We start from the raw sequence: 13,961 nt of genomic DNA, 5'->3' as shown, positions 1-13,961 counted from the left end.
ATCACCAACACAACCAGTAACACCAGCAGCAGCAATAACAGTATCACCAACACGACCAGTAACACCAGCAGCAGCAATAACAGCATCACCAACACCACCAGTAACACCAGCAGCAGCAGCAGTAACAGGGCTGCCACCCCCCCATAGTAACAATACAATGAGGACAGCCACAGCAGCATTCACATCGCATTTCAACGTTCCAAAGCTCTTCCTTCATTTCCTCCTCTGACCCTCACAACCTGCCCTGGAGGGAGGTGCTATTCTTTCCATTTTCCAGATGAGGAAACTGAGGTAGAAAGACGTGAAGTGATGTGCCTGGCGTCATATAACTGTCAGCATCTGAGGGAGGATTTGAACTCAGGTCTTCCTGACTCCCCTCCCACACTACCTCCCTATCGGAGGATAGGAGGTGACATTCTGGCTCTACTTGGTACCTGTGTGAACCTGGGGCAAGTCACTAAGCCACGCTGGGCCTCAGTTCTTCATCTGAAAAGACACGAGTAAGACTAGCCAGCCACTGAGATCTCTCCAGCTCCAGATCTACGATGGTAAGGGGATTGCTGGGATGAGACATTTGAAGCTTATGAGCTAACTTTCATTGAAGAAGTTGGAACAGAGGACTTCTAGGAAGAATTCAAGATTTTTAAAATCAAGTTCAAATATATTTGGATACCAGGTGACATAAATGCAAAGGTGGGCATGGGGGAAATGGCCAAAAAAAATGTTGGAAATATTGCTCAGAATTAAGAAAATGAAAGATGCCAAATGTTTGTTGATTACTCAAAGTCTCATAGCTATATATGATGGGATCAGCTTAGTGGTGCAGTGGATAGCACACCAGGCCTCAGGAAGACCTGAGTTCAAATCTGGCCTCAGATACTTACTAGCTGTGTGACCCTGGGTAAGTCTCTTCATCCTGTTTGCCTCAGTTTCCTCATCTGTAAAATTAGCTAGAGAAGGAAATGGCAAGAACCACCCCCCACCAAAAGGAGTCATGAAGAATCTGACATGACTGAAAAATGACTCAACAACAAAAGATTCAGAACCAAAAGGGATCTTACAGGTCTCATTTTACAGATGAGGAAATTGGGTCTCAGAGAGGCCACACAGGTTGGAAGTGGAAGAGCCGAGAGGTGAACCTGGGTCTTCACACTCCAAGTTAAAAGGTCCTTTCCAATACACTGTACAGCCTCTCAAAGAAAGTCTTGTTCATATTTTTTTCAAGGAGAGTGGGAAGTTGATGGCCATGGTGCAACCCGAATAATCTACCAAATGAAACTGACTCTCTTAACAGGAAGGCCATTTATAGACATGAGAGGCATTTGAGAGTTAGATGTTTGTGCAAGCAGAGCCAAAGTCCAATTCAGTTCCAAATTAGAAGATAGGGTCAAATGAGAAGGCAACTCTGCATGCAGGCACATGTTTACGAGAACCCTAAACAGACCTACTTAAACTAACTGATAACTCCGAAAAATAGGAATGGATAAAGACATTGATTGGATTCTTCTTCTTCTTTCAGAAGTCATACTCATATAAAACCGTCATCACAATGGTGAGGTTAAGAGACCCCAGAAACTGCCTTAGCCAACGTTGGATAGTCCTGCTAATCTGAGTGACGAGGCAGTCGAGGGCAACGTGGTTTAGAATTCTAGCTTATGTGTTGCCAAACCTTGTGGAGGAGAAAAGGTTGTCATGGACAAAGAGAGGGTCAGCCTTAGAGTAGAAATGGCTGGGCTCAAAGCCTGGCTGCATGACTCTGAGCAAGGCACAACCTTTGTGTGCCTCAGTGTCCTCAACTATAGATGGGCCAATCACAGCACCTGCCTTCCAAGGCTGTTGTGAGAATGAAATAGAACAATACTTGTAAAGTGCTTAACATAGTGCATGGCCCTTGTGAACCTGATTGTTACTGAAAGCATTTGGTGGTGGGAGGCAGGAGAATGCCTGAAGGACATGTTGTAACAAGATCAAGGGAAGGAAAATTCATGATACATTCTTTCTTGCCTTCCAGGGGATTTTATTCATGTAGCAGTTTTTAGATGGAGGTAGAAAAAGATTCCCTGATTGTGATGCTGCTGAGTCATGTCCAACTCTCTGTGACCCTATATGGGGTTTTCTTGGCAGAGATACTGTAGTGGTTTGCCATTTTCTTCTCTAGCTCATTTTACTGATGAGGAAACTGAGGCAAACAGGGTTAAGTGCCTTGCCCAGGGTCACACGGCTAGTAGTTGTCTGAGGCCAGATTTGAAATGAGGAAGAGGGGGTCTTCCTGACTCCAGGCCCAGCGCTCTATCCGCTGTGCCACCCAGCTGCCCTCTCTGCTTATGTATACTCATTATTGAGACTTTATTTGCCTGTAATTTTTTTTTTTGGGGGAAGGGTGGCGCACGATTCCTATCTCTCTCGGGTCAATATTGGTAAAAATCTGCATTTTCTGAGCACATTATTGGCTGGGTGGCAGGCAGCAGTAGACTTCTCTAAAGAATTCACTGTGGATACATCTTTCTGTGGTCAGACAAAAGGTGACTGCATCTGATGGCCCCAGCTGTCTTGTTCCCATGTGCCCAGTTGGCTGAGTCAGGGCTGGCTCCTGGGGCCCAAGAGCTCCTGAAGAGGGCTGAAGCAAAACCAGCAAGAATCAGAGAAGATGTGAGGCCTGACAGTGGTGAAACCAGGGATGTGCTCAGAGTTCTCCCCCCCTCCCTCTGGGCCTCTGTTTTTCCCTCTGGAGGATGGGGTGAAATTATCTCTCGTACCAGGTAGAACACCTCAGTCAAGCCAGGATCAGGGTTATAGATGAGAGTTGGGAGGGACCTTAGAAGCCAATGAATCCAAACCTTGTTTTATAGATAGGACACCCCATAGGATCATAGGTTTTCAACTACAAGAGACCTCAGAGGTCACTGAATCTAAGCCCCACATTTTAGAGGTGAGGAAACTGAGGCTGAGGGGGTAAAATGACCTGCTCAGAATCATTTAAGAGGCAGGATCTGAACTCTACTTTTCTTGACTCCAAGCCCCATGCTCTACCCACTGCACTACCTGGCTGCCTGTGGACATGGAGGGAGCTTGATCTGAAAAGTCTAGGAAGGGGAGGGCCCAGTTCCATATTCCTGGTCCATCCTGTTAGTCTCCTCTGTGCACTGCCCAGGGGCCACATTCTGTACTCATAGATGATCTTTCCCTCACTCCATCTGGCTCCCTTGTCATCCCTGGCCCATAATCTCCAACCCACACCCCTATCCACACTTGCCTTGGCCTTGCCCTGGAAGTTGAAGGTCAGCACGTACTCGCCTGGCCGAGTTTCGCTCTGACGGATGACAAAGAGGCCGTGGTTCCGGGCTCCTCCTGCCAGGACCAGCTGGGCTGCCTTGATTCTGGACAGAGTCCCATGGAACCAGGGATAGTCTGAAAGGACAATTTCCAGATCCACCTGGCTGCATTCCTCCCCTGGAGAGAGAGAGAGAGATGGCGCCATGAGTAGGGGGAATAAGCATCGTGGACCTCACCCCTCACTAGGCTCCCCGGAAGGGCTCTGTCTTGACTGGCCCAGGTGGGATAAGGTGGGACTGATATGCCACAGACACAGAGATGAGTGTGTGGAAAAGGAGATCAGTTTGGGGAAAAGGGGAAGAAAGGAACTCAGCAGCATTCAGGGTATTCAAGATGACGAGGAAATATCATAAAAATCCTAGAAGTGAGGGCCAAAATGTTGCTCGGAGAAGGCCTAAGAGGCATGGTGGAGAGTGAGCTGTCTGTCCTCACAGTGAAGGCGAGCCCCTGGCTATGAGGCCCTGGGTAAGTCACCTGACATTTCCAGGCTGCAGAGCAGGTACCAATTTACACTGGCAAATCCCCTACATCCAAGAAGTCCTAGAGCTGGTCTGAACAACGTGGGGGGACTGAGGAGACCAGTCTGATAGAACGCAGTGACTGGTGGGAGAAGAACCTGGAAAGGCGGACTGGGTCAGAACGTGGAGGGCCCTGAAGGCCAGGCCTCCGTAATTTGGACTTTAGCCACTGAGGATGGCTGGTGAGGACAGGGGAATGACATTCTGAAAGGGACGAATGTAGGAATAATTGCCAGGGACAAGTCCACGGGGCACTGTGCCAGAGCAGAGAGAGAGCTGGCCGTACAAACAGGGAGACCTGGGCTCTGTGTGACCCTGGGCAAGTCACTTCATTCTCTAAGGGGTTTGTGGACAGATTTGAGGGGATCCATGAACTTCTATGGGGAAAAAGGACATCCTGATGTTCACAGACTTCTAACTGAAATCAAGCATTTCCTTCAGTTACTATTTTTTTTCATTTATGAATATAAGACTCCAGAGAGGGTCTTTACCAACCAGGCCCCTAACACCAAGAGAGTTAGGAGGCCCTTCTGTAAATAAGGCTCCGGGTGGTCAAGCAGGGGCTACATCACATGGGTGGGAGCAATGGCTTTGCAGATGAAAGCAAGGTCTGCTCCTTCCTCCCCCTCAGAAAGGAGTGCCACATGGGGTGATGAGGGCCACAGGCTTGGAGAGAAAAAAGAGAAGGTCATCAGCCATTAGCAATGCCAAGAAGGTGCGGCAGGTACCTGTGTGGCTGGTGCTGGCGGGAGACTCCAGGGTCTGAAGGAAGTTCTCTAGAGGGACGTGGGTTAGGTGCTCCCCGGTGGAGTCCCTGGCCCTGCCATGAGGGGCTGTGACCACGGCACCCAGCGAGGACTCCGGGGCTCCAGAGCACCTCTCTGGGGGCCGGGGAACATCTGCTGACGGGGAGACAGAGATTGGCAAGTGAGCCTGAGGTCACGTGTGGAGCCCACCTCCCTCCTTGGTGAGCCAGCTCCCGAAGCCCGCCCAGGGGCTGCCCTTTTACATACCCTCGGTGAGGAATTCACAGCTGCAAGAAGATACCCGGCCAGGGAGGCAGCCGCCCTGGGCACAGGAGGAGAGCTCGATGTCATCTCCACTGTCTCTGCAAAGGAAGAGCAGATTCTGCATTCATGCTCCTGTCCCGCCTTCTCCCAAAGCTCCCACAAGATACCGCTTCATCCTGAGCTCTCTGCTTTAGCAGAATGGAACATGACAGGGACTTGGGTGGAAGAGTGCCCCTTCCACACCTTGGCTCACCCCCCCCCCCAATTCCCTCTCCAATCATGTTGTTGTTGAGTTGCTGTCAATCGTGGTCAACCCTCCATGACCCCATTTGGGGATTTTTTGGCAGAAACACTGGAGCGGTTTGCCATTTCCCTTTCCAGCTCATTTTACAGATGAAGAAACTGAAGCAAACAGGGTGAAGTGACTTGCCCAGGGTCACACAGCTAAGAAGTGTCAGAGGCCAGATTTGAACCCAGGAAGATTAGTTTTCTCCATTTCAGGCCTGGAGCTGTGCTCTATGGCACTCACTGGTCACACTCTCCCATCACAGAATCACAGATTTAGAAAGAGAAGGGACCCCTGAGGAAACTGAGGCCCAGAGAGATTATGGGAGCTTAGCTTGGGAGCTGGAAGAGACCTCAGAGGTCTATCTGCTTATTTTACAAATGAGGAAACTGAGGCCCAGAAAATATAATGATGTGCCCAAGGTCCTTCTTCACAGCTTGGGGCTTACTGCCTTTTCTGGGGGGATGCTAATTACTGTGTGTGCCCCCCAGGCACACACACACCTGCTACATTCCCCAACCTGGGTCAGGTCCTGTCTCTGACACTTGTTCCCTGTCAGTGGTTCAGTTACTTCCTCTGTGCCACCCCCCCCACCCCTCCCCAGGCTGGCAAAGGGTAGGAGAACCTGGGACTGGAGCATCCAGAGAGCAGGCAACTGAGCCAAAGGTGTCCAGGACCCAGGCTGCACCTCGTCAGCTGGCTATGGGGCAACCTGCCCCATCCTGATAGAGTCCTGCGACATGCAAGGAGTGTATGTGTGTGCGTGTGTGTGTGTGTGTGTGTGTGCGCGCGCGCGCATGTGTCTGTGTGTCTCTGTGTGTGTGTGTGCGCGCGCGCATGTGTCTGTGTGTCTCTGTGTGTCTGTGTGCACGTGCATGTGTCTGTGTGTGTGTGTGGGGGGGGGTGGAGCCCTCCCTCTCCTCTGGGTTTCCTGCTGTCACTCTCTCCTGCTTCTCCTCCTACCTGCCATGCCCACCAAGTGTGGCCATCCCTCAAGGCTCTATCCTCGTCCCCCTCCTCTCCTCCCTCCATCCCAACTCATCTGATGTCCTCACCCTTCCATGGATTCATTTATCATTCTATGGCCTTACTCTGCTTCCTGAACTCCAGTCCCCCACCACTGAGGGCCTAGCAGACACTTTAAACAGGCTGTCCTGCAAACATCTCAAACCCAACATGTTCAAAACAGAACCGGTGACACCCCCCTTTTCTGAACTTTCCCAGCAGCCTGCTGGTCCCTCAGCTCCCCCCTCTCCTCTCTCTCTCTCTCTCTCACCCCAAACAGTCCATCTGGTGTCAAGTCTGTTTCTACCTTTACCCCATCCCTTGTCTATGTACGTCCCCTTCTTTCTCTTCACAAGGCCACAAGCCCAGCCAGGCCCTTGTCACCTCTCACCTGGATGGTAGCTATAGGCTTATCTCCCCAATTCAATTCATTTTCTGCTTGGCTGCCAAAGTGGCTTTTAGGTTTAATCATGTCACCCCTTACCCAAATACTCCAACTCCAGGGGCTCCCTATTACCTCCTGGATCCCAAAAGGTGTCCAAAAGTCTTAGTGTGCTTTTAAGCCTTACTAGCTTAAATCTGTCCTGAAACATTTGGGACCCCATAGAAAATGCTCTGTTTGCCACTGACATCCCTTCCCAAGCGGGCTCCTTCCCACCTTTTCCCATTCTCTCTGGCCAGCATTAGAATGAGAGCTCTCTGAGGACATGTTTTTGTCTCTCTGGCTCCCTGCCCTTCTCACAGGGCCTGAGTGACTACTCACTTACCGCTCTGGGTCACCCTTTGTGGTTGCTGCCTTTCCTCTCACCCCAATTAGAGGGGAAGGTCTAGTAGTGGCAGGTTTACTGCTGAGGACACCGAGGCTTAAATGACTTACCCATTCTTATTGGGGGGCAAAATGGTAAAGCCAGGGAGGTCATAACTCAGCTCTCCTGAGAGAGGTCAGAGAGGCAGCAATGGTGGACGGAATACTGGACATGACACCAAGAAGAAATCAACTTGATTTCCACTTCAAACATTTACCTGTGCCTCAGTTTCCTTATCTGTCAAACGAGAGCCCTATGACCTCTGAGGTTTGTTCCAACTTCAGATCTATGATCCTATGAGATATCACACCATCATTTCTCTAAATGATCTCTTTCCTGAGCTCCAGTCTCACACTACCCACTAACGGCTGAATTTCTCTAAGAGGATGTTGTGTGTAGGTTTCAGACTCAATTGAGTTCACCTCTGGACACTCTAGGTGTTGCAGGAGAAAGAGTGCTGGACATGAAATGACAGCGAGACCCTGAAGAATTCATTCAAGTTCTCTCAGTCTCAGTTTCCTCATCTGTAAAATGGATGGTATAACACCTGTTGTCCCACAGGGTTGTGAGGATCAAGTGAGAAAATCGATGGGAAGCCCTTATTAAGCCTTAAAATGCTCACAACATTTATGAGGTCTGGAATGAGCCCTCTCTCCCTTTTTACCTCCTGACTTCCTACCTCCCTCGAAATCTCAGTCTCAGGGTGGCCCCTTGCCTGGTATTCAAGTTGTTCATGACTGGAGCTCACACACTGCCTTCTTCGCATCTGCCATTTTGTCAAATATTGGGGCAAAGTCATAAGATCACAGATCTCTTCTCAGTTTACAGAGGAGGAAACTGAGGCCCAGAGAAGTGACTTGTCCAAAGTCAAAGGGTTAATTGAAAAGAATAACAATTTTTCTCTTCATTGAGTCAGTACATACTTATTGCGCTCCTAAAGCACCATGTGCCAGGCTCCGCACTATAAAAAAATCTACAATATAGATGGGCCTTCCTCCCCATTCAGACCAAGGTTCAGGAGGTTTGAGATGGTCAGCTTTCTAGCTCACCCCCAGAGAGCCCTTCCTCTCATCTGACTCACTGTGGGCAAAGGTAGTCGTGAAAGAGTCTGGGCTGAGTCTGTCCCAGAGGCTGAGTTACAACAGAATCGTTAGTTCTGGGATGTGACGGACAAGAAAAAGGGAAGGAGGGAATTTTCCATTACTGACATAACTCAGGCTGCTCTGCCCCCCAGAGTTCAGTTCTCCTCTAGGCTTTTGCATCAGCCTGTGGGAGCATGGGGCATCTGCCCCCAAATCCTAAAGGGTAGGAAAGTATGAGCGTGTCAGGGCGGGGTCCTGCCCGAACCAGCCTGGCATGATGTAGCTGGGCTTCCAATGACACAGTAAATGTGAAATTCACTGAGGCCCATGAACTTGGGAGGGAAATGAGAAGTAGTGCATTCGAACCTTGAACGGGACTGAGCACGTCAGGTCCTACCCATCTGTCTCAAAGCCAAGCACAGGGGGCTGCCCCACTGACTCACGGCCCCTTTCCAAATGTGACACCCGCCTCTAGCTCCGACCTCATGCTTACCCAGGCTCTGTGCAATCCTGGATGTCGGCCACCCACGAGTGTTTCTGCAGGGAGTCGATGGTTTCCAGGATGTACTCGGCTCCATTCTCCACCTAAGCCCAATGGGGAAAAGGAGGTGAATGAATAACAACCACTAGATTTATAAAGTGCTTCCTATGTGCCAGCCGCATGACAAAGGCTTTACAAATATTGTCATGTATAATTTTCACAACTCTGGGAGGTAAGTGCTATTATCATCCACATTTTTACAGATGAGGAAACTGAGTCAAAGCGAGGTTAAGTGACTGGTTCAGGGTCACACAGCTATTAAGTGTTTAAGTCTGCATTTGACCTAAGGTCTTCCTGACTCCAGGCCTAGTATTCAAACCACTGTACCACCCTATCTAACTGGTGGAGCATCATGGTCCACTCTCCCCCCCCCCCCCCAACAACACAGAGTTACAAGGGGCAGGGGGAAGAAAATGGTCAGAGAGCCAACCTATCCCCAGAAGGGTGTCTGAAACCCATTCCTTGACCTTGATAACTGTTCTTTGATGCCTACAAATCACTGGGATGGAATGGACTAGATGGCCCCTGGGGTCCCCTCCAGCTCTGAAATTTTGTGGTTTAATGAAGTAATCGACCAACCAGGAGGGGCCAGATTCTAGACCAAAGTTAGCTTCAGGCAGAACTTAGTAATAATAATTGCTAAGATTTACATTGTGCTTAAAGGTTTGCAAAGCACTTTACATTAAATTATCTCACAACAACTCTAGAAAATAGGAGCTGTAATTATCCCATTTCGGATGGGTTAACAAGTATAGAGAGATGATATGACTTGGCTTGGGTCACACAGCGAAATAAGTGTCTGAGGCTGGATCAGAACTCGAGTCTTCCTAACTGATTCCAATGCTCTCTCCTACACATCCAACAAAAGGCTCCCTCCCTGTGCCTCCTGCCCGCTCTTCCTCACCAGCCTGCCTTGTACTGCCATGAGGATCCTTCTAGTGTCCTCAGAAGACACTGATTGTCTAAGGAAAGGTGACTGTTACCTTGGAGGCACCCAGGGCCACTTGGCAAGGTCCTGGCCTCCCCCCTCTCCAGCAGAGAGCAGGAAGAGAAGGATGAGGATGAGGAAGAATCTATTTTAATAATAATATTTAATAATCTATTTATAGTCTGGGCTGACTATAGGTTGCCCCAAGTGAGGTGGTGGCTCTGGAAGGGAAATGTAGGCATTCCCCTAAGCAAGACCTTCATCCACTTCGTGATTCTAGCTTTGTTGGCTCTGGGGATGATGCACTTCTGGGAAAGGACTTAATCATGAATGTCTCTCACTGGGTACTGGGGGCCTGAGCTGTAACTAGGGTAGGGTGACCAAAGTTGTATCTCAGGGTGCCAAAATTTAGAGTGCTGATAGTGCTTGTAGAACAATTGAGCTTAGCACCTAATTAGCAAAAATAAATAGTTAACAATGATATCCTTGGGCACATCCAGGTGAGCTATTTCTCCCCTTTCCACTTCATGGGGGGCACTCCATTTTTGGGGTGCTTCCCCCAACAGAGTCTGTAGCCACAGTTCATGCCATTAAGCTCAGGCACAATGCTTTAGTGCTGCCTCTGATAGGCTGGCATCTAATCCAAGCTGGTCCTGAAGCCTTTTACCCTCAGCACTGAACGGGAATCTTGCTCTGTGGTTGAGTCCTGGGAAAGGGAACAGCTAGGGGAGCGTGTGGCCTAGAAGAGACCGGGGAAATCACAAACAGCCCTTTATCCAGGGAGGAGGAGGAGGAGGAGGAGGAAGAGGAAGAGGAGGAGAAGGAGAAGGAGGAGGAGGAGGAGGATGAGGAGGAGGAGAAGGGGGAGTGGTGGCAGCAGCCAGGGCAGCAGGAAGCCTGCCCCATTCAGCAGGAAGCCTCATCACCGTGGCAACTCTAGCCTGTCCAGGGACAGCGGAGAAATAGCAAAGACAAGATGATTCAATGGGGAGCCTGGGAAAGGGGGCGGATGGGCAGCCAGAGGCAGCAGTCATCAGCCTCCAAGAAGTCCCCTCCCCTTTTGCTTGTGCCTTTTTTTTCTTTTTACTCTTTTCAAGGCTGAGCTGTCGCCTTTTCTCCTCCTCTTCCTCGCCCCACTTCTGGGGAGGAAGGAGGCTCAGGGCTAAAGCTTAGGAGGTTCCCACACTCTGGTGACCTGTGTTAGGAACATTTGCATATCAGAGGCTTTGTGGGGTCATAAACAGCACATTAGACTCCCTGTCCCCCACTGCACACTCCCCCATCAGCACCATCCTGCCTGGCTCTCCTTGGAGAGAGACAATCAAGAGAGGAAGAGAAACTTGGGGCTTGCCTACCGTGGTTTTCTCCAGCAGAGCAAGCCGGAAATGGGCACAAAGAGGGAACCCATGAGGACACCAGCAATGCCAACTGGGTCAACCCATGCTGTGCTGACGAAGACAAGTAGTCACTACTAGCCATGCTATTCATTCCTTTTGTGACATTGGGAAAGTCCCTGTACTTTTCTGGGTCACACTGAGGAACTCTGAGTCAGTCAGTCAGCAAGCTTTTCGTAAGCACCTACTATGTGCTAAGCCCTAGAAGAAAGGCAGAGTCCCTGTTGGCAAGGATCTCACATTCTGATGGATGAGAGGACACGAAAATAGTGATGCACATATAAAACAAACACAGGCTAGACCAGAGATAATTAACAGAGGGAAGGCATTAGCACGAGACCAGGGTGGAGTTCTCTCCTCTAGAAGAGATTCAGCTTGATGGGGAATGGGGATGTGCTGGCCACACCCAGAGTTACCTCACAGGAAACCACAAACTCTTGAGTCGGCATGGCCTATGGTTGCATGTTACCTGGGCCATCGCTGGTGCCAGAGAAGGGAGACAGGCAGACTCCAGTAGAATTGGGAGCCACTAAGCTGTAGTTTAAGATCCAAGGGCCATGTGTTAACTTAGAAAGCCAAATATGAATATTACCTAGGTTTCACTGTATTTTATTAATTTTGTTAAATGTTTCCCAATTACATTTTAATCTGGTTTGGGCAGCACTCAGAAGTTTCGTGGCTACATGTGGCTCATGCATTGAGTGGTGGACACCTCTGGTGTAGCGGATGGAGTCATGAAGACCTGCGTTCAAATCCTGCCTCCACATATTTGCTAGCTTGTCCCCTTGTGACCTCTCCAGCCTCAGTCTCCTCATTAATAAAACGAGGGGATTAGATTCCATAACCTCCAATTCCTTCTGGCTCTGAATCTACAGTATTATGATTCTGTGGTAGGCCGCACAGGCAGAGTATGGAGGTCAGCTTTGGGGCCCCAGCCTAGGAAATAGCCCAGGGAAAGGTAATGGGATCATGGACCCCAAACTCAAAGGGAACCTAGGGGTTACCTAGTCCAGCCCTCCCATTTTACAGATGAGGAAACTGAGGCTCAGAGAGATTACATGACTCACCAATGGTCGCATAGCTAGTATGTCAAAGGTAGGATTTGAATTCTGGTCTTCCTGACTCCCATTACTCACTGTCATGCTGTCTCTCAGGGTGAACATTGAGTGTAGTTGGAGCTGAGGAGATGGCCAGTCATCAGAGACAGGACTGAACCTCTACATCCTTCCTCCAGGCCCCAATATTCAGTTCAATACCCCAGGGGTCCTCTTGGGAGAAGGAAATTTTTTAAAAAATAATTATTTTTTAAAAACTGTCTGACTTTTCTCCCTCCCAACCCCAAATAAGAAAGCAAAAAAAAAAAAAAGAAATCTAACCCCTGTTTCAAACTTTTAAAGTCAAGCAAAGCAAAGCAAATTCCCGCATTGGCTGTGGCCCAAAGGGTATTAAAAAAGTCTCAGTGTTCACTGAGTTCATCCCCTCCCTATCAGGAAGCAGGCAGCAGGTAGCAGGTTTCATTGTTAGGCACTTGGTGGACAAGCTTGGTCATTATGCTAGTCAAAGCTCCTAAGTCTTTGAAAGCTGTTTGTCTTTGCAATATTTCTGTCACTGTATAACGTCTTCCCCTGGTTCTGCTCACTTCCCTCTACATCAGTTCATACAAGTTCTCCCAGGTTTCTCTGAAACCATCCCCTTTATCACTGCCTTTGGCACAGCAGTTTTCCATGACATTCACCCCCTTAGTTTTGAAGCCATTGTTCATATGGTCCTTTTCCTTTGATGTCTTTGGCAGGTAGAGTCAACTGAGTATCACTGAGTCAACAGGTATGTGCAGTTTAATAGCTTTTGGGACAGAATTGCACAATTATTTTCCAGAATGGCTGGACCAGTTCACAGTGTCATGATGTACCTGTTTTCCCACAGTTCAGAAGAAGGGCCATTCTCAAGCACCCTCACCTGAGGGCAGGAGAGAACAGTTTCCCTGGCACACTCCCATCCCTGGCCAGGGACAGTGGAAACCCTGGGAGAGAGAGGCCATGCCATTTTAGAACCTTTGACAGAAAGGAAGGGGGCATCGATCATAGTCTTATGTGCACTTAAACTTTAGAAGAGTAGATTTCCACAAGTTCATGGACAGGACTCATAGTGTTCTATGGATCAAGAGAAAAGAAATGAAATTTTGGTGACTGTGACTAATTCATGTGATGGGGAAAACTGTGGGAGGGGAGACGGTTCAAGAGGCTGCTGCCCCTTCCCGAGGATTTCATCAGTGAATTCCATCTTAGCGGTAAAAACTGCTGCCACTGAGGAGAGAAGCCCGGCTGCCCCATGCTGACCACAGCTTGGCCTTAGGGACTTCCAGCCTCAAATAATACCTTTGGAAATTCTGTTCTTAACAGGAAGGTAAGGGCCACACTTAGGAGGCAAAAGAAAAGCTCTGCTGTCCTGCGCTGACCTACGGCAAAAAGGAAAAGCATCATGGGACTGGAGATGAGTCACGGTTGTCCTGCTTTTCAAGACAGTGTTAGAAAGTGAATGCCTAATGCTGTAGGCCACAGTGTGATATAGGAGAAAAAACCCCCTAGTATCTCAGCTTCCTCCCACACAAAAGAATTCATTTTTCACTGGCCTCAGCCCCTGCCCCAAGTGACTTCTGTGGGGACAGAACTGGCTCCAGCAAGATGCCAGTCCCCTTTCCTTCAGGTCTGGTGCACCTTCCTCTCCTCACCACTAGGGCAAGTATGTGTGGTGAAGAGAGGAAGCTGCACCAGACCTGAAGGAAACTTGCCCTAGTTCCTCTGTTCTTGGGTCAGCTAGGTGGTGCAGTGGATAAAGTGCATAGAAGACGTGAGTTCAAATCTAGGTGGCTCTGGGTGAGTCACTTAACCTGTTTGCCTCAGTTTCCTTATCTGAAAATGGGGGATAATAATAGCACCTACCTCCCAGGGTAGTTGTGAGGATCAAATGAGGTAATAATTGTAAAGTATGTAGCAGAGTGCCTGGCATATCATCATCATCATCACCATCACATTCACCATCACCGTCATCACCATCACCA

The 13,961-nt window shown here is 49.1% G+C and overlaps 1 protein-coding gene across 1 annotated transcript in view; it reads right to left on the bottom strand.

The window, feature by feature from the left end:
* The window catches only part of SH2B2 (SH2B adaptor protein 2), a 65,431-nt gene that overhangs the window by 6,037 nt on the left and 45,433 nt on the right, over window positions 1-13,961 (bottom strand). Inside the window, exons 4-7 of the mRNA XM_069089432.1 lie at window positions 8,534-8,625; window positions 4,865-4,959; window positions 4,580-4,750; window positions 3,254-3,450 (exon numbers count right to left, since the gene is read on the bottom strand). Coding sequence (XP_068945533.1) covers window positions 3,254-3,450; window positions 4,580-4,750; window positions 4,865-4,959; window positions 8,534-8,625 — 555 coding nt within the window. The remainder of the gene's footprint in view (window positions 1-3,253; window positions 3,451-4,579; window positions 4,751-4,864; window positions 4,960-8,533; window positions 8,626-13,961) is intronic.

This window comes from Petaurus breviceps, unplaced genomic scaffold, assembly GCF_028583685.1.
Source record: "Petaurus breviceps papuanus isolate PSGF00001 unplaced genomic scaffold, PetGlider_PUasm1.0 186, whole genome shotgun sequence".
In the NCBI taxonomy this organism is placed as follows: domain Eukaryota; kingdom Metazoa; phylum Chordata; class Mammalia; order Diprotodontia; family Petauridae; genus Petaurus; species Petaurus breviceps.
Note: the sequence above shows the minus strand (reverse complement) of the source record. Positions and strands in the feature narration are given on the sequence as shown.